Raw genomic sequence first — 23,512 nt, 5'->3', positions numbered from 1 at the left:
ATTCAGCTTACCCCAGCGGGGACAGGGCCAGTGCTCTGAGGGCGTCTGGGCAGCTGCTTTTTCATCCACAAGTTCACTGGGTAATCCTCAGAAATTGGACAGATCATTAAGGGCATCCCCTTGTTAGGCTCCCCATAGGGAATCGCTGCTGGCAGTGACCAGATGATGGTGTTAGCTAGGCGTGTCTTGTGTGTTTTCTCTCTTTTCTTTTTTTTAACGAGACAGGGATCTCCTGGGCTCAAGCGATCCTCCCGTAGTCCCTTTGGGATTACAAGCGCGCGCGTGCCCGGCCCATTTTAACCTTTTTTTTGAGACAGAGTGTCGCTCTGTCGCCCAGGCTGGAGTGCAGTGGCGCCAGCTCGGCTCCCTGCAACCTCCACCTCCCGGGTTCAAGTGATTCTCCTGCCTCAGCCTCCTGAGGAGCTGGGATTACAGGTGTGGACCAAAACGCCCGGATAATTTTTGTACTTTTAGTAGAGACGGGATTTCACGGTGTTGGCCAAACTGGTCTGGAACTCCCGACCTCAAGCGATCCGCCCCCCTCGGCCTCTTAAAGTGCTGGGATTCCAGTAGTGAACCACCGCGCCCCGCCCATTTCAATCATTTTTAAACGTCCAGTTCAGAGGCGTTCCCGCGCCGGGCAGGGCCGGTGCAGCAGTGCGCAGGCGCGCGGGGGCGGTGCATTCCGCCAGGGCTCAGAGCGCAGAGTCGGGGCTGTGCGCTGCGCAGGCGCACGTGGCGAAGCTGAGCGGGCTCAGGAGTGACGTCACGGCGCGCGACGCGGAGGCGGGGTCGGCCCGGGATCCGACGGTAGGGGGTAGCCGGTCCGGGGTCGCAGGTCGCAGGCCGCAGGCCACGGTCGCCCCAGCACCATGTTCGGCTCCAGTCGCGGAGGCGTGCGCGGCGGTCAGGATCAGTTCAACTGGGAGGACGTGAAGACTGACAAGCAGCGGGAGAACTACCTGGGTGGGTGGGCGCGGCGGGCGGGCTCCGGGCTCCGGGCTCCGGGCTCCCTGGCGGGCGCTGGGCTCACGTCGCTCATGGCGCCTACGTCCGCAGGCAACTCGCTGATGGCGCCCGTAGGCCGCTGGCAAAAGGGCCGCGACCTCACCTGGTACGCCAAGGGCCGGGCGCCGTGCGCGGGCCCGAGCCGCGAGGAGGAGCTGGCAGCCGTGCGGGAGGCCGAGCGCGAGGCGCTGCTGGCCGCGCTGTGAGTGTCGGCGGGAAGCAGCGGGCGGGGCTTGGGACGGCGCGGCGGGGGCTGCTTGGGGCCGGGGTTGAGGGCTGGGGGCCCGGCTGGGCGGGGGCGGAGCTGCGGGGACTCGTGCGGGCGGGGCCCTCAGGACGAAGGCTGGAGTGGTGAGGACTCGTGCTGGGACGAGGTCCATTACCCTGACGCCTGCCCCGATTCCCTCACAGTGGCTACAAGAACGTGAAGAAGCAGCCCACGGGCCTGAGCAAGGAGGTAACTCCCCGGGGTGGGGGCGCGTGGAGGGCCGTGGGTGTGGGGCCGTCCCGAACGCTCCCTCTGCTCCCCTACCTGCAGGACTTTGCGGAGGTCTGCAAGCGGGAAGGAGGCGACCCCGAGGAGAAGGGCGTGGACCGGCTGCTGGGGCTGGGGAGCACCAGGTGCGGGCCGGTTTCGGGGGGAGGGAGGGTCCGTCTGGGCTCGGTTACTCGGGTGAGGCGGGCCCCTACCGGACTGTCCTGATCGCTGTGTGACTGCAGTGGCTCCGCGGGTCGCGTGGCGCTGTCACGGGAGGACAAGGAGGCCGCCAAACTGGGGCTGTCTGTGTTCACGGTAACCCCTCCTCTCCACCTGATCGCATTGGGGCCCCCAGGGGTGGGACAGGGCAGGGCACGGCATGGCACGGAGCTCCCTGGGGCGCTGCGGGTCGGGGTGTGGGGCCGGCCTGCACACTTCTCCCCAGAGCGCGCTTCGTCCGCAGCACCACCGCGTGGAGAGCGGCGGGCCCGGGACTTCAGCAGCCTCCGGCAGGAGGAAGCCACGAGTGGAGGATCAGACTGAAAACAGGTGAGGCCGCGCCGGGGGATCTCGGGAGGACTGGAGTGGCTCCTACTCAGGCAGGTGGCAGCTTCTTTTCGCGCACCGGCGCTGGCGGTGGCCTGCCCTACTTTCTCCTTGCTGTCCCACTTACTCCTAGGTTTTTCCCCAGGGGAGTTTCTCGGGTCACCCTTGAAGGGAGGTCCTAAGTACTGGCAGTGGTTGGGGGCTGTGCCGTGGGAGGGCGCTCAGGACCTGGGCAGGAGCCTTTTTCTGCGTGGGTGGCACCTCCAGGGCTTTTCCTGGGTGATGAGCCTGGGCCTGTGACCCCAGGAGTGGCCTGGTGGGTGCAGGTAGGAGGAAGGTGTCACCTTGCGAGGGCACAGCTCGGGTGGAGCAGGGCCGTGCAATCGAGATAGGGATATTGCATCTGTCTCAGTGGCCATGTGACTACGTGACTGAGGAGCGGGATTTGCAATCTCATTTAACTGATTTAAAGATGCACTTGTGGGTGGTGGCTTCATCTCCTGGATGGGACCTGCCTGTGCTCACTCTCTTGGCTCACTCTCTGAGGCGCGTTTTGTACCCTCCCAGCTCTGAGAGCCACAGGAAAAGCAAGAAGGAGAAGAAGAAAAAGAAAAAGAAGAAACACAAAAAAGAAAAGAAGAAAGACAGAGACAGGCGACCAGCTGAGGCCACCACCTCTTCCATGTCTCCCGAGAGGTATGCCCTGGCCCATGTCTTGGGGGTAGGGGTTTGGCTGACCCCTGCCTCTGAGTGACTGCCCTTGGTCTCCCCAGGCCCAGGTACTGCCACCATGACTCTGACTCCGACTCCCCCTGCTGCAAGAGGAGGAAGCGAGGACACAGTGGGGGCAGGAGCCCATCTTGCAGGCGGCATGACAGACTCTGAGGCCTGATAGTTGGACCCTGCTCACTGCTACTGTGGGACCTGGAACTCTCCCTTCACCTTGCTTGCCTCCTGCCTCAGGAAAGCCCCTCGTGTGGGTGAGACCTGAGGCTGCTCCTATGGAGTGGCTCTGGGCACCAGCCTGTGGGGTAAAGGCTGCACAGCTAGCTCTGGAGCGCAGCCAGCTTCCTGGAAGACCTCCGGGTTTCGCACAGCAGGGATGGCCCCTGGCTTGCCCTGCGGTGAGCCTGCGCACAGGTACCTGTAGAGGCTGGACTCCCTGTGTCCTGCTCGTGGCTGCAGCAGCCATGGGCCTATGAGCAATCTACCTGTGGCCAAGTACGGTGACCTCTATTTTTCCTTACATTGACTCTTTATATTTCAATAAATATATTTTAAAAGAAAGGTGTATCATCCTAATTGGAAGGTCAGTGTCAGGAGTTAACAAGATCCCACTGGGAGGATGGAGCTGCACCCTAATGCTTCATAATGTCCAAGAATGCAGTCCTCTCATGGGTGCCCAAAGCCCCACCCATACCCAGGGAGGGCCGAGGCCCTGGAAGGGGGTGCTCAGCTGGCAATGTGGGGACCTGGGATGGACGAGCCCTGTCCTTGGACAAGTGAGGTCAAGGACTGCAGAGTCTGGAGAGGTAGCCTCAGTTGGATGAGGTTTGGGGACTCCACCTGCCTGCTGAGACCCGGCTGCCTCAACCCTCAGCTCTGCTTCTTCTGGGGCAGTGTGCTGGATGTCTCGTTTGCCTGACCCCGAGAAGAATCAGGGCTGTTCAGGACATGTGTGGGCACCTGGGCTGGATCATGGCTCACTGCAGTCTCAGAGTGTTCTGATCAGGCGAGCTCCCTCGCCTGGCCTGTTTCTAAGTTCAAAAGAAATTAAGCAGAATTTTCTCAGGGCCCTGGCCGAGGTGTGGCTCCTGTGGCTTTGACCTCTGCCCTCGCCCTCACACGGCCACTGGAGTGGAGATGGCGCTATCTATCTTGGGTGCTGTCAAGGGGGATGAAGGTCGGGCCACCTGGCCAGGACAACCTCACCTTTTGGGACTCTGCCCAACAGAAGGCAGACCTTGGACCTGCTGATGGCTATACCCCATAGGTGTAACCCCAGACTGGCAGCCCTCTGCTTCATGACATTTTGAGGAGAGGTGGGGGCTGTGCCCACTCAGGCAGGGACCATTCCCTGGCTGGCACAAAGCACCATGTATGCTGGCAGTGGCCCTGCCACACAGCCAGCAGGCTGATGGAGGGAGGGAGGCTGAGGTCTCACATGGTGCCTGCTGACTCCTGTCCTGTATGGCCCAGGTCTCACTGGCTGGGCCCAATAGGACTGCAAGCAGAGACCAGCAAGGTTACTGTGGGCAATCATGGTGGAAGAGCCTCTCACACAGACACAGGGAAGTTCCTGCATACTCAGGAGGGGTAATAGGGAGGGTGTGGACTCACGTGGCGGCCCTAGGCAGTCACCTGTACTTCCTAAAGCTGGCTGCTCCACCCACCATCTCCTGGGCACAGTCTGCCTGTGCAGAAGCACTGGAGAGCCGGTGAAATAGTTAAGAGATTTTATTCTAATAGCTATAATTACAGTGCTTGTTTGTCGAAATGAAAACTGAAAACAAGTATACAAAACAGTTGATTACTAATCGTGTATTGAAAGCAGTAAGAGGTTCCACGACACCAAATAGACCAGTTCTGAGGTTTCCCCAAGATAAATTTAACAGCTCCAGCTTCTTCAGTGTTTATCAAAATACAAAAGAAAAAAGTAGAGGTTGTCTTTTTCGATGGCAAATCGGACCCTTGCAGGCTGAGGGAAAGAAAGCTACGTCACACACAGAGGTGGGGTGCTCCCGAGGGGCTGTGGGTCTAGGTGGACCGCCTGCCCGGCTTGCACGCGCTCCTGCTGGTGAGGCCCCAGACATCCTGCCAAAGTGTCTGAGTGAGCACGAGTATTGGGGACGACGGACTCACTCTGGCCACATGCTGACCGAGGGACAGGTGGGGGCCCTGTCTCCCACAGGCTGCCTGAAGGTGGCTGTAGCGGCCTGTGGGAGAGTGGGGTGGCTGTGGGCTCCCAGCCTGGCCCCTGGGAACCATGGGGGCACAGGGACAAGCACATGGCTATGGAATGCAGGGTGACCCAAGGACAAGCAAGTTGCGGGGATCTCTATTGTGACCATGCAGAATTGATCGCGGTCTGCTGCCCCGCCGCCTCACGTTCCCAAGGGGAACAGCCGGGCTGGCGACTGGCATCCAGGCCGTAAATCTATGCTAGGCAGGGTCTCCCTTCTGTGTGTTCAAGTGTTCTCGACTTGGATTTTTAACTATTTAAAAAAATGCACTGAGTTTGGGTTAAAAACCAACCACCAAAATGGATTTCAACACAGCTCTAAAGCCAAGAGCATGCCTGGCTTTCCCAACACAGCGACTCCTGGAGGCCAGGTGCCCACAGGCCTACATCCCCTCTCAGCACTGAACAGTGAGTTGATTTTTCTTTTTACAATAAAAAAAGCTGAGTAATATTGCATAGGAGTACCAGAAACTGCCTCATTGGAAACAAAAACTATTTACATTAAATAAAAAGCCTGGCCGCAGGCTGCGTCTGCCACATTTACAGCACGGTGCGATGCACACGGTGACCAAACCACAGAGGCAGCTTCTGGCACTCACACCACGAGCCGCACGTTTGCCACATGAGAGTAAAGCAGAGGGTGAGAGGAGTGAGAGGGAGGGGGGTCGCATTCACTTCTGGTTCCGGAGCTGATTGGACAGCCAGTCCAGTCCTTCATAGAGCCCGTCGCCGCTGGTGGCGCAGGTGGCCTGAATGTACCAGTTCCTGTGGCGTAGGGAGTGCAGCCCCAGCTTGTCTGTGATCTCGGCCGCATTCATGGCGTTGGGGAGGTCCTAAGGGAAGGAAGGGTTGGTGGGAAGGGATGTCCCTGGGACACAGAAAGGCGCCCCACCAGCCTCCAGCAGCAACCCCTACCACCAGATGCCCTGGAGGAACCCACGCTGGCTCCTCACATTCCCCAGGCTGGCCCGGGCACCTACCTGCTTGTTGGCGAACACCAGGAGGACAGCATCCCGGAGCTCATCCTCAGCCAGCATCCTCATGAGCTCCTCACGGGCCTCATTCACGCGCTCTCTGTCATTGCTGTCCACCACGAAGATCAGGCCTGCAGAGCAGCCAGTGTTAACGGTCAAGGGAACACAGCCCCCCTGCTGCATCTATGGGCTGGCCGCCCTCTCTAGAAGTAGGAGGACCCATGGGACCAGGCCCCAGCCACTCACCTTGTGTGTTCTGGAAATAGTGGCGCCACAGAGGCCGGATCTTGTCCTGGCCACCCACGTCCCACACAGTGAAGCTGATATTCTTGTACTCCACGGTTTCCACATTGAAGCCTGCGGGCGGGATGCAGGGTGAGGCTCTGTACCTCGGCCCAGCCCACCCCAGCCCACTCCCTGCTGGCCACTGCCTCACCTATGGTAGGAATGGTGGTCACGATCTCACCCAGCTTTAGCTTGTACAGGATCGTGGTCTTCCCCGCGGCATCCAGGCCTACCATGAGGATGCGCATTTCCTTTTTGCCAAAAAGGCCCTTGAAGAGGTTGGCGAAGATGTTCCCCATGCTTGTGGACAGGTGGAAGGACACTGGCCAGGGACACCTGGAGAGACAAGGTGCTCCATGTCTGGTTCTGTGCTGTCCGGCAGCAGCTGCTCAGAGTCCATTCACCCAGGGACGCACCACTGCCTCACCCCACCTCCTGGAAGCTTGCAGGGAAACAGGGAAAGAGCCCTGCCTCCCAAGCCTCAGAAATCCACCTGAGGATGGGTGCTGAGGGAAAATGGCTGAGTCAGGAATTGAGAAGCTGTTGCCCTGATCTTGGGAAGCCATCCCCAAGGCTGCATGGCCAGAAAGGCTGCCTCATCCAAGCCTATGCAGGAGGGGAGGCTGGCTACCTGAGGACTGGCTTCCAGGTGCATGCAAGGCTGCTCTACACCCCAACACAGAACCTTCCAGGACTAGACAGCACCACTCACTGTGCCTCCCCACACTCAGAAGGATCAGAGCACAAAGGGCCAGGCAAGGCACAGGACACCCTCAGGGCAACAGTCCCACTGAGGACACAGCCTGGATGGGGCATGCACGCCATGTCTGCCCCACATGGCAATGATAGGAGTTCCCTCAGAACACAAACACCAGGGACAGCAATCACGTTGGTTGGCATCCACCATCAGAGCTCTGCGGACTCCAGCAGGAAGGGCCTCCACTGCCTGGATGCCTCTGTGAGGACACTGAAGCTGCTGGGCCTTGGCCTCACCGCCCAGTGGGCCCTTTCATGAATCAGGTGTTTTTATGCCAGAGACTTTAGAAAAAAAACTGGTCACTCTCTGAAACACTGGCTGTCTCTTCAGTGCACCCACAGGGGGCTTATCCCCAGTGAGGAAGGCTTCTGCCTTCCAGAGAACATGCCAGGAGCCTGTGACCACACCCACCCCTCATCAGACCTCCTCCACCAGGGTTCCACATGCAGGAGGCTCTTGGCTGAATCACAGCCATGACTGTCTGCTGGTGACTTACTTTACCATCCACTCACCCCAGCACCCTACTGCAAGGTAACACCTCTTCTCCATTTCTCAACATCGGTGAGAGCCCACACATGCCTGTGTGGTTCAGTGGGTGTGAACTGGCCATCTATTTCTGATTTGACATTGCCATCATCCCAGATGACCCGCAGAACCCCTTCAAGCTGGATTAGTGTCCTTTGGACAATTTGTTCTTGGTTTTGAACCATGTCACCTATTCTGAAACTTAAAACGAATTCTGAAATTTCTAAGGACCTTCACAGTAGTGTGTTCCCTTTTCAGGGACAGCCAGGTTTTCTAGGCCCAGAAGAAGACCACCACCCATGAAGCACGGAAGAGACTGAAAACACGGCCTCTCAGTCCACTCCTGCAACCACTGCCAGTAAAGACACCAAAATCACCCATAAGCCTTGAAGGACAGAGAGAAAAGGGAGGAAGACCTTGAGCCTGATGACTGACCAGGCAGAGAAAGCTGGACCACCTGGGACCCAAGGGATGAAGCTGGGACTGTCTAGGGCAGGTATGTCCAATCTTGGCTACCCTGGGCCACAATGAAATAATTGTCTTGGGTCACACACAAAAAATATACTAACATAACAGCTGATGAACCGAACCAAACCAAACCAAACAAAACCCCCAAAATCTCCATGTTTTAAGAAAGTTTACAAATTTGTGTTGGGTCAGGTTCAAAGCTGTCCTGGGCCACATGCAGCCCAAGGGATGGACAGGCTTGGTCCAGGGGAGCAGCTGCACTGAGCCTGTGCTGAGTGCAGCTGCACTAGGCCTGTGCTGAGCCGTGACAACACATTTAAGCCATGAGATTCCAGAACAATTCCTGAGACTTCTATATGCCCCAGCAGATCCACACACAAGCAACTGGAGGCCCTCCAAAGAGACAGGGTTGTCTGCCTCTGAAAGGCCTCCAACATAAGAGACCCAAATGTAATGGAATCTAGAGGAGATAAGCAAGAGAGGAGACTGAAGAAAGAAGACTATTTTAACAAAGGAAAAGGAGAGAGAGATAGACCTGATAGATACACAAATAGCTGAAAAGGAAAATTCCAAATGAAGGTGCTCAGAAGGCAGAACAACAACAAAATAAGTAAAAAAGGAAAATAAGAAGTAACTTAAGATATCAACTAACAGAAACTCTAAAAAGAAAGAACATAGGAAATTACGGGGTGAAATTCTTCAGTGTTCCAGAGCAGGGGCCCAAGAATCTTTAGCCTGAAAGGGCCGAAGGGAAAAGCCAAGGACCTAAATGAGACCCACTGTAGGTGTACCATGGATTCCAGAATGCCCAGTGGCAAATGACACCCTCGAAGCCCCAGAAAATGGAAGACTCTGAAACAGTGCTTTCTAAACCCTGAGAACATGACCTTTAATTCTATACCCAGCCAAAGTATCCAACAAGTCTCAAGGGAGAATGAAGATAACTCTCAAACTGCAGGGCCTCAGACCTCTCACGTGCTCCCTCCCCAAGAGGCTCCCCCAGGAATCCAGAGGGAGGATGTGAGCTCACAGCAACGTGGAGAGAGAGCAGCAGTCTAGCCAACCCCCTCAGACTGGAGCAGGAAGTGGACCCCTGCAAGAATGGGACATGCCACCTACATATTATGGGGTTGGGCAACTCTGGGCAATGGGGAAAAACTAATGACAGGTTCGTAGGAAAAACCCCAAACATGAAACAGAACGAAAAAAGGGCCTTTTATGAGTTACTCCAGGAAAACATATGGTGGGCAATATTCAGGGAGTTCTGATGCTGTGTTATTACTGGGGTGCTGGAAAGCTGAGGCAAGGGCATGTGGTGTCAAAGCCCAAACAACACTGCACAAGTTAACAAGTCTAGAAGGAATAAATCTAGGAAACCATGTCAGCAGGGACTCAGGGTCACCTGCCAGTTGGGCAGGGGCAGCACCAGACTGCCATAGCCACTGAAGCATGGCATTGGGGAGAATTGACACCAACACCCAGGCACTTAGGGGAAGGGGCACCCCACTACCACCAGCCCCCTCGACCCCAGGACTGTTCATGATCCACACATGCCTGCTGCCAACCATGCACAGACGACCATGCAGCCTGCAGGCAGCAGGGCTTGTGATGACAGTAGTCCCGGCCCCTCCACATGGTGACTTTTATTTTTTATTAACAGACCAAAGCGTTCGAGTCCCCAGAGGGAAACAGCCCTGCAATGGAATGGCGGAACCAGAAAGGGCAAGCCCTAAGTCTCAGGTGTCAGACAACAGCACACAGCTTGGTCTCTCCCACCCACAAACACATCTGCGGCCCTGCTGAACACATGGGCAGAGGGTGGCTGGCACATCCTGCCTCGGCATACACCAGCATCCCCACAGGACCCTGGACCTGGCAGCCCCTGCACCATTTACTGCTTCTGTGACAGGTCAAGACCCAACAGAGAATCTGCAGTGGGGGAAAGGTTCCAGAGCAACCCCCGCCCTCAATTCCAAGGCCCCTTGGAACAGGTCCTAACTTGTGTCATGCCCAGGCCAGTGCTGTCAACCTTTCCTCCACCAGAGTCCCCGAATACAAGCCAAAACCCGCTTTTCAGGTCCATCGGAATTATCCTGTGGTAGGGACAAACCCTGGCTTTCTCAGAGCCTTCCTGCTTGTACACGTGACCCCTTCACACTGTAAGAACAGGGCCACCCAGCAGGAGGACGCCAGGAGCCGCCAGTAGCTACTTCTCTTTCCTAACCATGCTGTGGGCTTCAACTTTGAGGAAGAAAGGTTTTTTTTAGGAAGAATGTTTCTTTCTTCAGTGAGGACCAGAGACCAATGGTAAAAGTGGCCTTCAGGCATTACACCAGGAAACAGGACAGTCAACTCTGGCAGCTACAGTCCGACACCTACTGTGCCTACTGAACAGGGGTGGGGAGAAAATATAGCTCTGCGAGTTCACATCCATTTTGTGTCTATGAATGGATCCAACCAAACTGGTTCAGATGCACAGGGGAGCCAGTGCCTCTGTGGCCTGCACTCGGACCTCCAGCCAGTACTGTCCCCGGTCCCTTACAGGCCCCAGGGATGCTTTGACATTGAGTCAGGGAAAGGAACAAGGCAAAGGCTGATCATTTCCCCCCAACCTGTCAGAGTTGGTGTATATAACAGAATCTCTAAGTGACCTGAACTGACAGGAACCAACGGAAAGACAGACACCTCCAACCTCCAGGGCAAACAAGCTCCAGGTGGTCCCAGATTCTGTTTTGCTGACTGACGTCTACAAATAGGACTCATACAATGTGCTCTGCTTATGTGGAAAGCCAGTGACATCCAGAGTTCCCTTTTTGAGACAGGGCCTCACTGTCACCCAGGCTGGAATTCAGTGGTGTGATCACAGCCCACTGTAGCCTTGAGTTCCTGGGCTCAAGTGTTCCTCCCACCTCTGCCTCCCAAGTAGCAGGGACTGCAGGTGCATGCCACCACAGCTGGCTGATTTGTAATATTTTCTATAGACACAGGGTCTTGCTATCTTGCCCAGGCTGGTTTTGAACTCTTGGGCCCCAGTGATCCTCCTGCCCTGACCTCCACAGTAGTTGGGAATACGGGTGTGGGCCAATGCACCCCACCTAGTGTTCTTTTTAAAAAAGCTTTTATTGCCGGGCACGGTGGCTCATGCCTTTAATCACAGCACTTTGGGATGCTGAGGCAGGCAGATCATGAGGTTAGGAGTTCAAGACCAGCCTGACCAACATGGTGAAACTCCATCTCTACAAAATACAAAAATTACCCAGGCGTAGTGGTGCACACCCGTAATCCCAGCTACTCAGGAGGCTGAGGCAGGAGAATTGCTTGAACAGGGGAGGCAGAGGCTGCAGTGAGCCGAGATTGCCCCCACTGCACTCCAGTCTGAGTGACAAAGCAAGGCTCCAACTCAAAAAAAAATCTTTTATAAAGATACATAAAAATTACACACATCTTTATAATTACACATATGAATTACACACAGCTTTATAGTTAATAATCTCAATTTTACTATCTAACCTGAGGAAATTTAACAAAGCTGATGACTTCCCAAAGGGACTCATGTACATTACCTAACATTTTAAGGATTTCTGAAGAACAATGGCCTTTCAACAGTCATACATATAGTGTAGATGATCAATTTCCTGAAAGCCTGGTTCATTTCCCACATGGTGATTTTCATTTTAAGGGGGGGTCCTTAAAATGAAATGCAATATGACCATTTATTCTCACCTGCACAAAAATACTTCTTGTTTACCACACCAGCCAAATAAAGCCTATGGTCATCAGTCTACCAGCCAGCCAAATGCTCCATTTCTGTAAGCCTGACATTTTTCTGTGACTGAGCACTACATTACATTTTGTCACTATTTTACTAAACTCATGTAAAGGGAAAACTAAATGTGCCAATACCAGTGACAGGCAGACATATCTCACAAGCCGGCACAATCGTGACACAGGTGCGAATCAAAAGGCACGCTCAGAGGAGAAGACACATGACTGAGACACTCCATAGACCCATCAGGTTGAAGAAATTTGCAATCACGCAGATTGAGACAAAAGAGCGGCACACACATTCTAGAACTCTCATTCAGGCCTGCATCTGAAGACGAGTTCCACTGAGAATCTTCTGTTTTTTACAACAAAAGTTTCAGGATGTTTTTCTAGGAGCTCATTAGGCATTACAACTCAACACAGTGATACCACAAGCCATTAGACGACAAGGGCTGCCAGGCACGAGAGTCCCCTCTAATACATCTGCTGCTGGCCTTGAGTTAAGGGAGGGGCATTATCTATCAGGTCTTTCAGGTGGGCTAATCAAGGAAATTGTTTAGGTCACTGTCAGGTTAAAATTCAAGGTGATATCTTAAATCAGTGTGTGTACTGACAGCTAGAAATGAATTCCATTTTTGTGATTCCACCTCATGGACTGAGTTCTGGGACTATAGCTAATGTGAACACCAAACAACGGTTGCCCACTGACTACCTGCACATTTGTGTATTTCTTCCTTATTGGTATTTGTGAAATGTTACTTAACTGTCCTCAAGGCACCCCACTAAAGCTAAGTCCTTCTGAAATCTGCAGATGCACAGCTCTGAGTACACACCAGGTGGGCTCCCAGGGCCGCTGAAGGCAGTGTTTCATGACTTCTGACCACAACTACAATGAGGGACTTGTGCTGGCTGTGCACATGGCATCATGGCAAACGCTGTCCAGTCCTTTATGCTGCCCCAGCCTTGATCTCTCAGCGATGGGACTCTGGTCTGTCACTGAGCACAAGGCCCTCTAGAATAAAATCTACATTTCCTGGCCTCCCTGCAGCTGTGTACACCGTGAGTGAGCTCTGTCTGGAGATGCCTACACAAGGACATGGAAGGGGCAGAAGAGCCTGGGGGCCTACCTTCTATTCTGGTAGGCAGGGTGCAGGTGACCTCCACCTGGCCCCCAGTGCAGTGGCTGACGGACTGGCCACTGGGAAAACCAAGACCAGAAACACAAATCCCTATTAGCCCTGAAAAATGACAACACTGAAACTCACAACACAAGCTGAGAATGCAGAACCTGCAGGGATTCACCACTGCAACGCACAGCCAAGAAAGACAGCACCCCTGCCCCCACCTCTCCCTGCAGGTAACAGCCGCAGAGAGAGTACTTCAACCAGCCCCATCCCCAGGGCCAAAGTACCAGCAGTTTGAGGTCAGTCTGGTGTCCACAGAGGAGACCCTGTCTCCAAAGGACTTCCAACCATAACCCCAACTCCTAGGTGAAGCGCCAACGCCCTGGACCGTGGCCCAGCCCACTTCTGCCAGGCATCTATGCCAGGCCCAAGAGCTCTCCCAACCTGAGGAGAGGCAATCCCAGGGCATTGGGCCCTTGTGCTTCACTCTCCCCCGTGCATGCTGAACAGTGAGTGTCTGTGTGATGGCACAGCACCAAGCCAAGAGGGCAAGACTAGTGTCCTTACCCCAACCATCTGCTAGCAGTGCATTCATGGGGGCCGCTGGTTCCAGCAATGACCAGAGGCTGAGTCCACAGTGCCCATCTTAGCGTGGTCAGTGCACACATCATGGAGCTATCTGATGTGACAATGCTACCCTGGGTTTCAGGAGAGTGGCAAGAACCCAGGAAGAGAGGGGTAATGGGGCCTCTGACTTCTGCTGGGAAGTAAATCTCATTTACTCAGCTTTGTCAATTCACTCCTTGAACTACATACTCACTACAGACATGCTGGGCACTGAGCTACTGCCACACACTGTTCCAGGTGAACATGGCCCCACAGGACCCAGGGCCCTGAAGGCCCCTTTCCACACCACTTGAAGAAAAAGGGGAACTGGAACAGCACACTGCTGGTGTTGGTGTCATAAACTGGGAGAGCAAGTTGCTCCTTCCTCCAACCACTCAGAGCGGGTAGGGCCCTTGCAGCTTCTCAGCACCAGGTTAAGGGAAATTAATGCAGCAGCTGCACCAGTAATTGAGCCAATGCCTAACACTTGATTTCTGCCTTCAGGAAACTTCATTTTTAAAATGAGGGCTGAAGGGAAACACCACACAAAGACTTGCTCTTCCAGAGGAAACAAAAGCAAACTGCAACAATGGAAGTGGGAGCCATCACGAGGTTCCCCCCAGCTTTGGGACGAGCAGCACTTTGCCACCTCAGCCCACCCTGGTCAGTGAGACATGTACAGAGATGGGGACATACCTCATAGGCCCTGGGAAGCCACTGCCCTTGTGGGAACTCCTCGCTTCTGGATGCACTCCTGACCTAGGTGAGAGAAAAGCACGCCCCAGGGACACACCCAAGACCTCCCCTCAGGTAACCCAGGTCTCACACACACGCTGGCATCTGCCCTGCTCTCCAGGTGATGGCGGCCCCCACACAGTGACCCCTCATTTCTCTTCAAGGCATAGACCCTCCTCCCAATTCCTGCCCCTTGACAGTCAGCTTTGCTGCCGAAATCCCCTTCCCAAACCCAACAGGCCTTCTCCACTATGATGCAAGTAGCTTCCTTCTTGTTCCACGTGCAAGAACCCTGTCTCCAGCCTCCTCCTGCACCTTCTCAGAACACCAGTCAGCCACGTGACCTGATGTTCTGCTCAGAGCTGCCCCACAGCTGCTGCAGATCAGTTCCTTGCAATAAGCTGCCTTGGTCCACAACAGTGCCCACACTGTGCTCCAAATGCTGCCTCTGGCAACCCAAAAGGAAATAAAGAGACAGCATCCCAGCAGCCATACAAGATGGCAGAGAACCACCGCTCTGCCCCAACTATGCTGCAACGGAGAGTAAAGGCAAGTGACTTCACACCCGCGCGAAAGGACCAAGGGCGGCCAGAGAACCATCCTCACCAGGGTGTTCAGGCACTGACACCTCCAACCTCAAGGGCAAGCTGTGTCCATGAAGCAACTACTGTTAGCTTTTCCTTCTGGAAACCGAACTCACAATGGCTCTGAAGACAATACACAGTCATCTTTGATGTATACGGTGATTTTTTTTTTCCCCTGGAAACTTCAGAACACCTTTTAAAACCATGCACAAAAAAGTTTTTTCTTCGGATTTGTAACAGGTCGGTTCTAGGACATTAGATGATCCCTCCTACACGATGGTCAGGCAGGAAGTGTTCTTGCTGCTGCCACCCAAAAATGTCCCCCCCTGAATCCCCAAATTCCTTTTCTGGGGACTGTAGACGCCCCCCCCACCAAGGGCCACTGAACACCCCAACAGGCTTCCCACCCAATATGCACCCTGCTCCTGGCAGGTCTCCAAACCCTGTCAGCCAGCGAATCCACTTCAGGGATTCAGCCCTGATTGCCCCGGGCCACTCCTTCACATCTCTGCAAACATGGCACCTGTCAAATGACAGTCTGCCCCTTCCGGATGGTCCTGGTATCTCCCTGCCTTCCCTCTGCCAGTGTGGGTGGCTCTGTGTGGCACTCACCGTCACAGCCCCTGCCCTCATGCTCATCAAGTAGAGCTGCCTCTGCCCAGAACAGGCCTTCCTCTCCAGCCTCCCACCCTCTTCCGCTGGGCACTGCACAAGTGACTCACCACCAAGGAGAGGAGAAAACAATGGCAAAAGAATGTTTATCAGACCCGTAGGGCTCATGAAGACCAACCATACACATCTACAGATGTGCTTACCCTAAAAATGAGTTTGCCAGGAAAAATCTATCATGTCAACAAGGAATTTCATGCTGTTTAAAAACTTTTGTTGCATGTGGTTCAGTATGAACATTCTTCTGACTGTAGAAATGTGGAAAACGGGGTTGTAGATGCTGTTAACTACTGAAGGCAAAAGTGTGGCAGCTCAGTGATGTCAGACACCACAGGAGGGAGGGATGTGTGTTCAAAATCTGTTTTCTAAACCTGCCCCCAGGCACCCTCAACTGGTAAGCAGGTATAACTTTTTTTTTTTTTTTTTTTTTTAAAGAGCTGGTGGGTCTCACTCTGCCTGCCTTTTATGCTTTCCCTGTCTCTGGAGTGCAGTGGTGTGATCACAGCTTACTGCAACCTTGACCTCCTAGACTCAAGTGATCCACTCTCCTGCCTCAGCCCCCAAGCAGATTGGACTATGCAAGCGTCAGGCACAGTGCCTGGCTCGCATAAATATTTTAAGAAAAATGTCACCACCAAAACTGCTAGATGATGTATTAATAGTATTTTTAAAAACCACCCATTAAAAATCTTCAACATATTATTTGAGAACTAGAACCATTAAGTTTCCCGTGTAGAGTATATGGTACTGCAAAAACAACTTCCTGTAGGACACAAATGGAAAGATGTCTCATATCTAGCCATGCTACCACTGGAAGCTCTTTGGAAATCAATCTTTCTAGCCTGCTGGCATCCCTTTAGGGAATAAAAACTATTTTGATACATTCTGCCTAGAAGATTTTCAAAATATACTATTCTGAGGACAGAGGAAAACCCAAACTCGGTTTCTCACACACTGTTACAACACAGATCACTTCTCACACCACATGAGCAGGGGTTTCTCCCCACATGCCAAGCAAGCAGCCAGTTTTGCAGGACACACTGGCTGGGTGTCCTTTAACTCAGTTCAATTCTGACTGTCTACCTGGAGGTAATCGCAAGCCCCAGGTTATTTTACCTGTGCTTCTGGATGACTATAAATCAGGGTTCCTCTTGGGTAATTAATTTTCTAGAGTGGCTCACAGAACTCAGAAAAACACTTAAGCTTACTGGTTTTTCATAACGGATATTACAGGGAATACAGATATAGACATGCATAGGGCGAGGTATGGGGGAAAGGACATGGAGCTACCATGCCCTCCAGGTGTGCCACCCTCCAGTAACCTCCATGAATTCAGCTATCTGGAAGCTCTCTGAAAGCCCAGGCAGGCCTTTTGGGTATTCCCCATCAACAAGGAATTTCATGCTGTTTCAAAGTGTGGTTGACTTAATTGTGGTTCACTCTTAACATTCCTTTGTACAGATATGGAAACACAGGGTTGTAGATGCTGTTAACTACTGAAGGCAAAAGTGTGGCTTCATGATATAGGTATGACTGATTCAATTATGGGCCACTGGTGACCAGCTCAATCTTCAGTCCCTCTCCACTCCTGGAAGTTGGAGGGTGGGCTGAAACTTGGAACTCCCTAATCCTGCCTTGGCCCAGTGACTAGCCCCACCCAAAAGTTTCGTAGGGGCCGCCCGTCACCAGTCAACTAATTGTACAAAAAGACATCATCACTTTGGAGATTCCAAGTATTTTAGTAGTTGTATGCCAGGAAATGGGAGGCAGGCCAGATATGTATTTTGCAATCCACAACTGCAGACTTCTAACTTCCTGAAATGTTCATGGATTGAATCAAGTCTCCTGTTCACTTCATGCTGGACACTAGCAGTGAGCCTAGGGCCTCAGTGGTGTGGGAGAACGTCTGCCTTCTGAAGAGAATCATTCTCAATTGCTGTGCCTGTGAAAACCTGCCTGCCTTTTATGCTTTTCCTGTCTCTTCTCTTCTGGCCATTTAGGCTTCTCCTTTTATCAGGGCCTGTAAGAAGCACCACCCTTCCCAGTCTGTTGGCTGACAACCGGCTGCAAGCCCTTGTTACCACTGTGTAAGAACCAGGAAACCAAGATTAGTCAAGGACATTATGGCTAATCAGCCAGCCTCACTGTCTCTGCATCCCTGTAGGAGACTGAGACAGGACCCTGGGGGAGGACCTGAGAGCCTCCTGGCAACAAAGAGCATCCAGGACATGTCTGTCAAGTTGCTAACAAGGTCATCTGACCCACCTGAGAATGTGAAAGTAACTTCCAAGACAGTGAGGTGGCTGCACAGCTGTAAAGCTATAAGTGCAACTATGCCTTAGAGAGTTTACAATAACCACAAAAGGATGGGAACCTGAGGATGAGGACAAGGCCTGGAATCCCAACATGAAAGGATTTTGCAAACCTTTTGCAAAAGACCACTTCAGACACTATGGACAGGATATCCCTACCAACCATCCACGCCAACGAGCACGCACAACACAGAAAAAAAAGTCCTCATAATTTAAGATCCCTACTGCAAGGCCTTTTCATGTTTCTCTCCCAATTACCTCTGACACTGCACTCCATTTCCTCTCACCCTCTTGACTTTATGAAGGTGAAAGGTCCAGGGGAGAAAAGCCTATGAGAACAGCATGGACCCACCAGCCAGGCTGGCTTCAGCCTCTTGCTCAGGGAATGGTCACAGCTCATGAATAAGTGTGTAGGAAAGCTTGGTGCGCCTGGCCTGTAAGAGCAAGTTTAAATCCACACACCAAGGAGACATTTAATTTGAAGAATATAAAAAGAAATGCTTCAACTCTCTGAAACCAGTCATACTACTCCACGTGTGAACTTGCACAACAGGTTTTTTCCTCTTGGTTTAGGTCTACTTCTATGATCACCGCAGCAGCTGACAGGCCACATTAAATTTTACTGAAGTGCAGAATGAAAGGCCAAATGCACCTTCCTATAGTTTCAAGTCTGTCTGGTCCGTAGGGGCAGATTAGCAGGTGAAGGAAGATGTCTGAATGTCCTCTCCGTATTGTGCAAGAGGTACAGCGCATAGCTAGGCCACATGATGTACAAAACCCTTTTGCTTTTCACTCACAGTCATTGTGTGACTCAGCTGTTGTCCAAACCAACTGTTTCAAATCTTTTTCAACTGGCAAATCTGAACATCTGCCTCACAGGCAACAGTATATTCCTATTGCTGCAGTGATTTGGATTTATTTTCAACAAGATACACCCGAAGACTAGTGACAGATATTCTCCAGTCTACCAACACGTGGAAACGTGGACAACAGACTTCTAACAATGTGGCTAATCAGATGTGTGACTAACATTTACACTACTCAATTCTTCTCAACTTTGGACCCAGATAGTAATACTGGATTTCAGGACCTTATGGTTCTGGCTACTGTGGCAGTGCTGCTGAAAATTCAAATTAAATCAGAACACCATCCATGCAGTCACAAGTGTTAGAAAATGGCAAACGCAAAAGCAGAGGGCCACAGGGGCCGCACACGAACTGCACCGCGGCATCTCACAATCTTACCAAACACACTGCGGAAAACGCCAGAACCACCAGCCTTGCAACAGCCGGCAAAGAAAACTGCTGACCACTAGTTCTGAAACAAGAACTACAACTGCCCACTCCAACAGGGGCAGTGGCACCAACTCCATAGCTATCAATTAGGCAGCGACTTCGGGGACCATCCAAAGCCTCCGACCTCCCTTCTTTTCCTGCCCGCGATTCCGAGTGCATTTCTGCTCATTTCCTGCAAAGCAGCAACCGGCTGCCTGGACGGAAAGCGAGAGTGCCAGGAGGTGCCGTCGGAATGGTTATCTAACACTCCAGGTGCGCACGGCTGTCCAGCCCCAGTCTCACCCCGGAACCACGCAGGCCGTGCCTGAGCGCGCTGGGGCCGGCCTCTGCGGCCCGGAGTCTGCGAGCAGGTCGTTCCGCAGGCAGGTTAAAGATTCACCAGCTCAGAAGAGGCCTTCTTATCTACCGCGGACAAGGAACCACCCTAGGGTTAAAGCAAAGATCGATCGGCCCTCCGGAAGCCACGGGGCCGTGAGTGTGGACCCCCAGTCGCGTCTCACTGGTGTGAAAGGAGGCACTCTGGACTCCCCCGGAAGGCCACGCATTCCGTTCAGCAGCCGGGGCCGGGCGCGGGGTCCCCATCCACCTGCCCGCCCGCTCTCGCCGCCCCCAGCCGGTGCGGTCCTCGGAGCAAACACGAACTGGATGGAGTAGGGAGGCGGAGGTGCAAGCCCCCACCACCTACGTGACCTTGACGGCGTCTGGGGCCGTCCGAGCCTCAGTTTCCCGGTCCCTGAGGCAGGGGTCCGCCCGGATGCCGCCCGCTCGCCCGTGCTCGGGTAGGGGAGGCCCCACGGCGCCTACCGACCCCCGCGGCCGCTAACCCCAACCCTCCACGCGCGGGCGGCTTCGGGAGACGAGAAGGGCAGAGGCGAGGGAAGCAGGAAGCCCAGGCTTCCTAGAGAAGAGCCCGGCGTCCCGGCGGACTTCCGGGCGGCGGCAGGGACGGGCAGAGGAGGACACGGGGCCGCGGGCGACGTCGGGAATCTGTGAGGGGCGCGAAGGGCCCACCGACCCGCTTGCCCACCCAGCCCCGACCCCGGCCGGGCCCCAGCCTCAGCCTGGCCCGTCCTCGTCCGCCCCCGGCCCGGCCTTATCGCGCCGCCGGGGGGGTCGAGGTGCTCCTCGCGAACCTCAAGTCGCCCCTAGGCCAGTCTCCGGCCCCTGCCGGCTCCAACTTGCCCGCGGCCCACACCGTCCCGAGTCCCTCGCCCTCACCTCAGCGGCTGCTGCTCCGAGCCAGGCGTTGGTTTCGCTCCCACAAGATGGCGGCTCTGACGGCGGCCACGTCAGCGCCTGCGGACGCAGAGCACGCCGGGTAAGGGGCGGAGACATAGAGAACTCCGCCCACCGCGCGCCCGCGGCGCAGGCGCGCTGACTCCAAGAGGGCTGCAAGGGCGGGGGCCGGGGGCGGGGCCGGGGACGCCCCGCCCTGGGCCGCGGTCCTCGCGCGCGCGCGCGCGCGCGCCCAGAAGGCGAGCGCACAGATCTGCGCCTGCGCCTGTGTGTTTTCCGAGAAGACACCATGTGGCTCCCTCCCGCCCGTTTCACAGATTCGGTGACTGAGGCCCGGCCTGCTCCTGCAGGAACTAGAGCGGCGGGGCCGGGTTGACACCCTCCTCCTTCCGGGCGCGGCAGTCACCGCGAGCCCTCAGGTGACTGAGGACGGGGGTGCGAGGTGCCCCTCTCCGGGGTTGGGGTTCCTAGCCCCCAGGCTGCGCGGGGCCGCGAGCCCCGGCCCTGTGGAAACCTGTGGCACTCGCGGGTCCGCGACCGAAGGTCCGAAGGCGGGAGGCCTGCAGTGTCCCCCCACTGGCCTCGGCGCCCTGACGGCCGCAGTGACTCGAGCGGGGTCACGCCTGGGCCCGGAGCAGACCCCGGGAGCTGGCCACGGGTGGAGCAAAGGAGGAGGTGGCCTGGAGACCCGGGGGGCAGACGGGGACCGTCGGGGTGGGGCCCAGAGGGGATGTCGCAGCGGCCTCTGATGAGCTGGCCTTTCCGCTGAGATCCAGTCTGAGGCAGAGGAGCCCTCGCTCTCAGGCGTCCCTCCTGCAGTCCTCCCTGCAGGGCAGCCCAGGTCATCACACCTAGATTTCTGTCCCGGGACCGGCGCAGCCTCTCTGTCCCGCGCGCTGGAGGCCTGGCTCTGCCCACCACCCCCAGGTTCCTTCCCTCTTCCCTTGTGCGGCTGTGTGGGGTTGCGCTTGCTAGGAGGGTGTCCGCACAGTACAGTGCCCTGGGTACTGTGGAGGTCGGGAAGCATCCTGATTTGTCCAGGCCGAGGCCTCCTGCGCCCCTTCGCTGTCCCTGTCACCTACCTTCCTGGCCCCTTGGGCAGGGCGTCCTGCCTCTGGAGGCTGAGGTGGCCGGAGCTCTCCACTGGGGCTGCACCTGCGGAGGCCGCAAAGGTCCCCAGAAGCGGTGACCCTCCTGCCCCCAAAATTCAGTCTTTTTCTCTGCCTAGGGCTCCCATCTGAAGTCTCACCTCTGTGAAGCTGCAGCAGAGTAGTCTGTTTAGAGGAAGGACCTCTCCCTCCCGCCCTATAGGCATCTCAGATGCTCATGGAAAGCCCCAGGGAGGGATGTGGATGCCTCTGGGGCCTTCTGGTTGTGCTGCCTTCCCCTGCTTAGCCAGAGCTGGGCCATGTGCAGACATTTCATGGGGGTTACATGTGGTTATGGCCGCTTTAGGGCTGAGGGGACCCCAGCCTGGGCTTTGGTTCTCTGCTGGCAGAGGGTGGCCAGGGATGGCTCCAGTGCTATTGAAGGGATTGTGTGTGAACCAGAGCCTGCCTCCCCCCTTTTTTTGGGTGGGGGGATGGAGTCTTGCTTGTTGCCCAGGCTGGAGTGCAGTGACATGATCTTGGCTCACTGCAACGTCTACCTCCCAGGTTCAAGCAATTCTTCTGCCTCAGCCTCTGGAATAGCTGGGATTACAGGCACCTGCCCCTATGCCCAGCTAATTTTTGTATTTCTAGTAGAGACAGGGCCATGTTGGCCGTGGCTGGTCTCAAACTCCTGACTTCAGGCGATCCACCCACGTTGGCCTCCCAAAGTGCTGGGATTACAGGTGTGAGCCACCGTGCCTGGCTCCTTTAAAATATATATATATATTTTAATGTGAAAAAATACAGACAGGAGTGTGTGTCAGATACATGCACAGTTTACAAAGTAATAAAATGGATTCCTGTATACGCAGCCCTAGGGTTAAGAAATGTACCTTCCCTAGCCTGGGCAATATAATGAGACCCCATCTCTGCAAAAATTTTACAAAGATAGCCAGGTATGGTGACATGCACCTGTAGTCCCAGCTACTTGGGAAGCTGAGGCAGGAGGATCACTTGGGCGCAGGAGTTCAAGGTTGTAGGGACCTAGGACTGTGCTACTGCACTCCAGCCTGGGTGACAGAGTGACACCCTGTCTGAAAACAATAACAATAAAAAGTCCCTTCCTGCTGATTCTGTGCTCCTGGCTTGGCCTCCCCACCACCACCCAGGCAAAGGTGATGTCTTCAGGCCAGACAGGTGCAGGGCAGCCCAGGTCATCACACCTAGATTTCTGTCCCTAGAAGGAGACCCGCTAGGGAGCTAAGAAGTGTCAGCCAGTGAGTTCTTGGGGAAATTGAGGCCCTGGTGCTCCCCCGACGCTGCCTAGGTTGTGAGGATCTGTTTCTCTCTTCTCAGAGGTCCCTGGGATCAGATGAGGTTCAGCCAAGAGGAGTGGGATGAGCTGGCTGGAGGGAGGGGATTGGGGGCCAGGCTAGACAGGGACCCTCTAGCCTTCTTGGCCGCCTCTGCTGTCAGTCAGGGTTAGGGGCTGGGCCTCTCTCCTCTGAGGTGGCTGCACCTGAGAACCAGTTCAGACAGAGGGATGCCAGCAATGGAATGGGCTGGCCTTCTAGGGGAGGTGGCTGGAGGGACAGATGGGTTGGCTGGAGCAAAGGAGCAGGAATACCCATGTAGGAGGCTCAGTAGGCAGCCAGTGTAGCTAGGTGAAGGGGACTCCAGCCCACCCCAGCCCTGGCAGGCACTTTGGTCAACCTCTGTGTGCAGGGCTGTGAAGTGTGTGGCATTTGAGCCAGGCTACAGATGTTCAGAGAGGTCTCACGCTGTACCCGATGTCACACAGCCAGGATGGAACCCCTCTGGAGCTTGATTACTCCATGCCCAAATCTGCTTACTGCTAGCACCTTTACTCTTTCCCCAGCCCCGCCCTGCCTCTTGGAGAACAGGCGCTTTGGTGCCACTGCAAACTGCAATGTTATCTTGGATTCCTCCAGTGATGGGAAGCTCACTACTACAGCAGGCAACCCAGGACAGAGTTCACCTTTCTGGGATTTCCTGCGCCATCCTGTCTCCCACGTGGTTGCTCTGCCTGCTCTCTCTGTTGGGAGACTCAGCGGGCTAGAGCTGGAGAATC

At 54.7% G+C, this 23,512-nt stretch overlaps 2 protein-coding genes across 2 annotated transcripts; one reads left to right on the top strand and one right to left on the bottom strand.

The window, feature by feature from the left end:
• Positions 1-702: 702 nt before the first annotated feature.
• On the top strand, positions 703-3,319 carry CUNH1orf35 (chromosome unknown C1orf35 homolog). Its single transcript, XM_017532061.2, has 8 exons — positions 703-966; positions 1,060-1,210; positions 1,420-1,465; positions 1,547-1,629; positions 1,729-1,801; positions 1,950-2,035; positions 2,600-2,728; positions 2,806-3,319. The coding sequence occupies exons 1-8, from the start codon at positions 873-875 to the stop codon at positions 2,915-2,917; spliced, it is 774 nt and encodes a 257-aa protein (XP_017387550.1). The 5' UTR covers positions 703-872; the 3' UTR covers positions 2,918-3,319.
• Positions 3,320-4,471: 1,152 nt separating this feature from the next.
• ARF1 (ADP ribosylation factor 1) lies at positions 4,472-20,448 on the bottom strand. The gene is made up of 5 exons (XM_017532063.2): positions 20,312-20,448; positions 6,405-6,589; positions 6,215-6,325; positions 5,975-6,099; positions 4,472-5,827 (listed from the first exon to the last, which is right to left on the bottom strand). The coding sequence occupies exons 2-5, from the start codon at positions 6,550-6,552 to the stop codon at positions 5,666-5,668; spliced, it is 546 nt and encodes a 181-aa protein (XP_017387552.1). The 5' UTR covers positions 6,553-6,589; positions 20,312-20,448; the 3' UTR covers positions 4,472-5,665.
• Positions 20,449-23,512: the final 3,064 nt, after the last annotated feature.

This window comes from Cebus imitator, unplaced genomic scaffold (genome assembly GCF_001604975.1).
Source record: "Cebus imitator isolate Cc_AM_T3 unplaced genomic scaffold, Cebus_imitator-1.0 Scaffold75, whole genome shotgun sequence".
NCBI lineage: Eukaryota > Metazoa > Chordata > Mammalia > Primates > Cebidae > Cebus > Cebus imitator.
The sequence above is the reverse complement of the archived record's forward strand: the minus strand, read 5'-3'. Positions and strand labels throughout refer to the sequence as shown.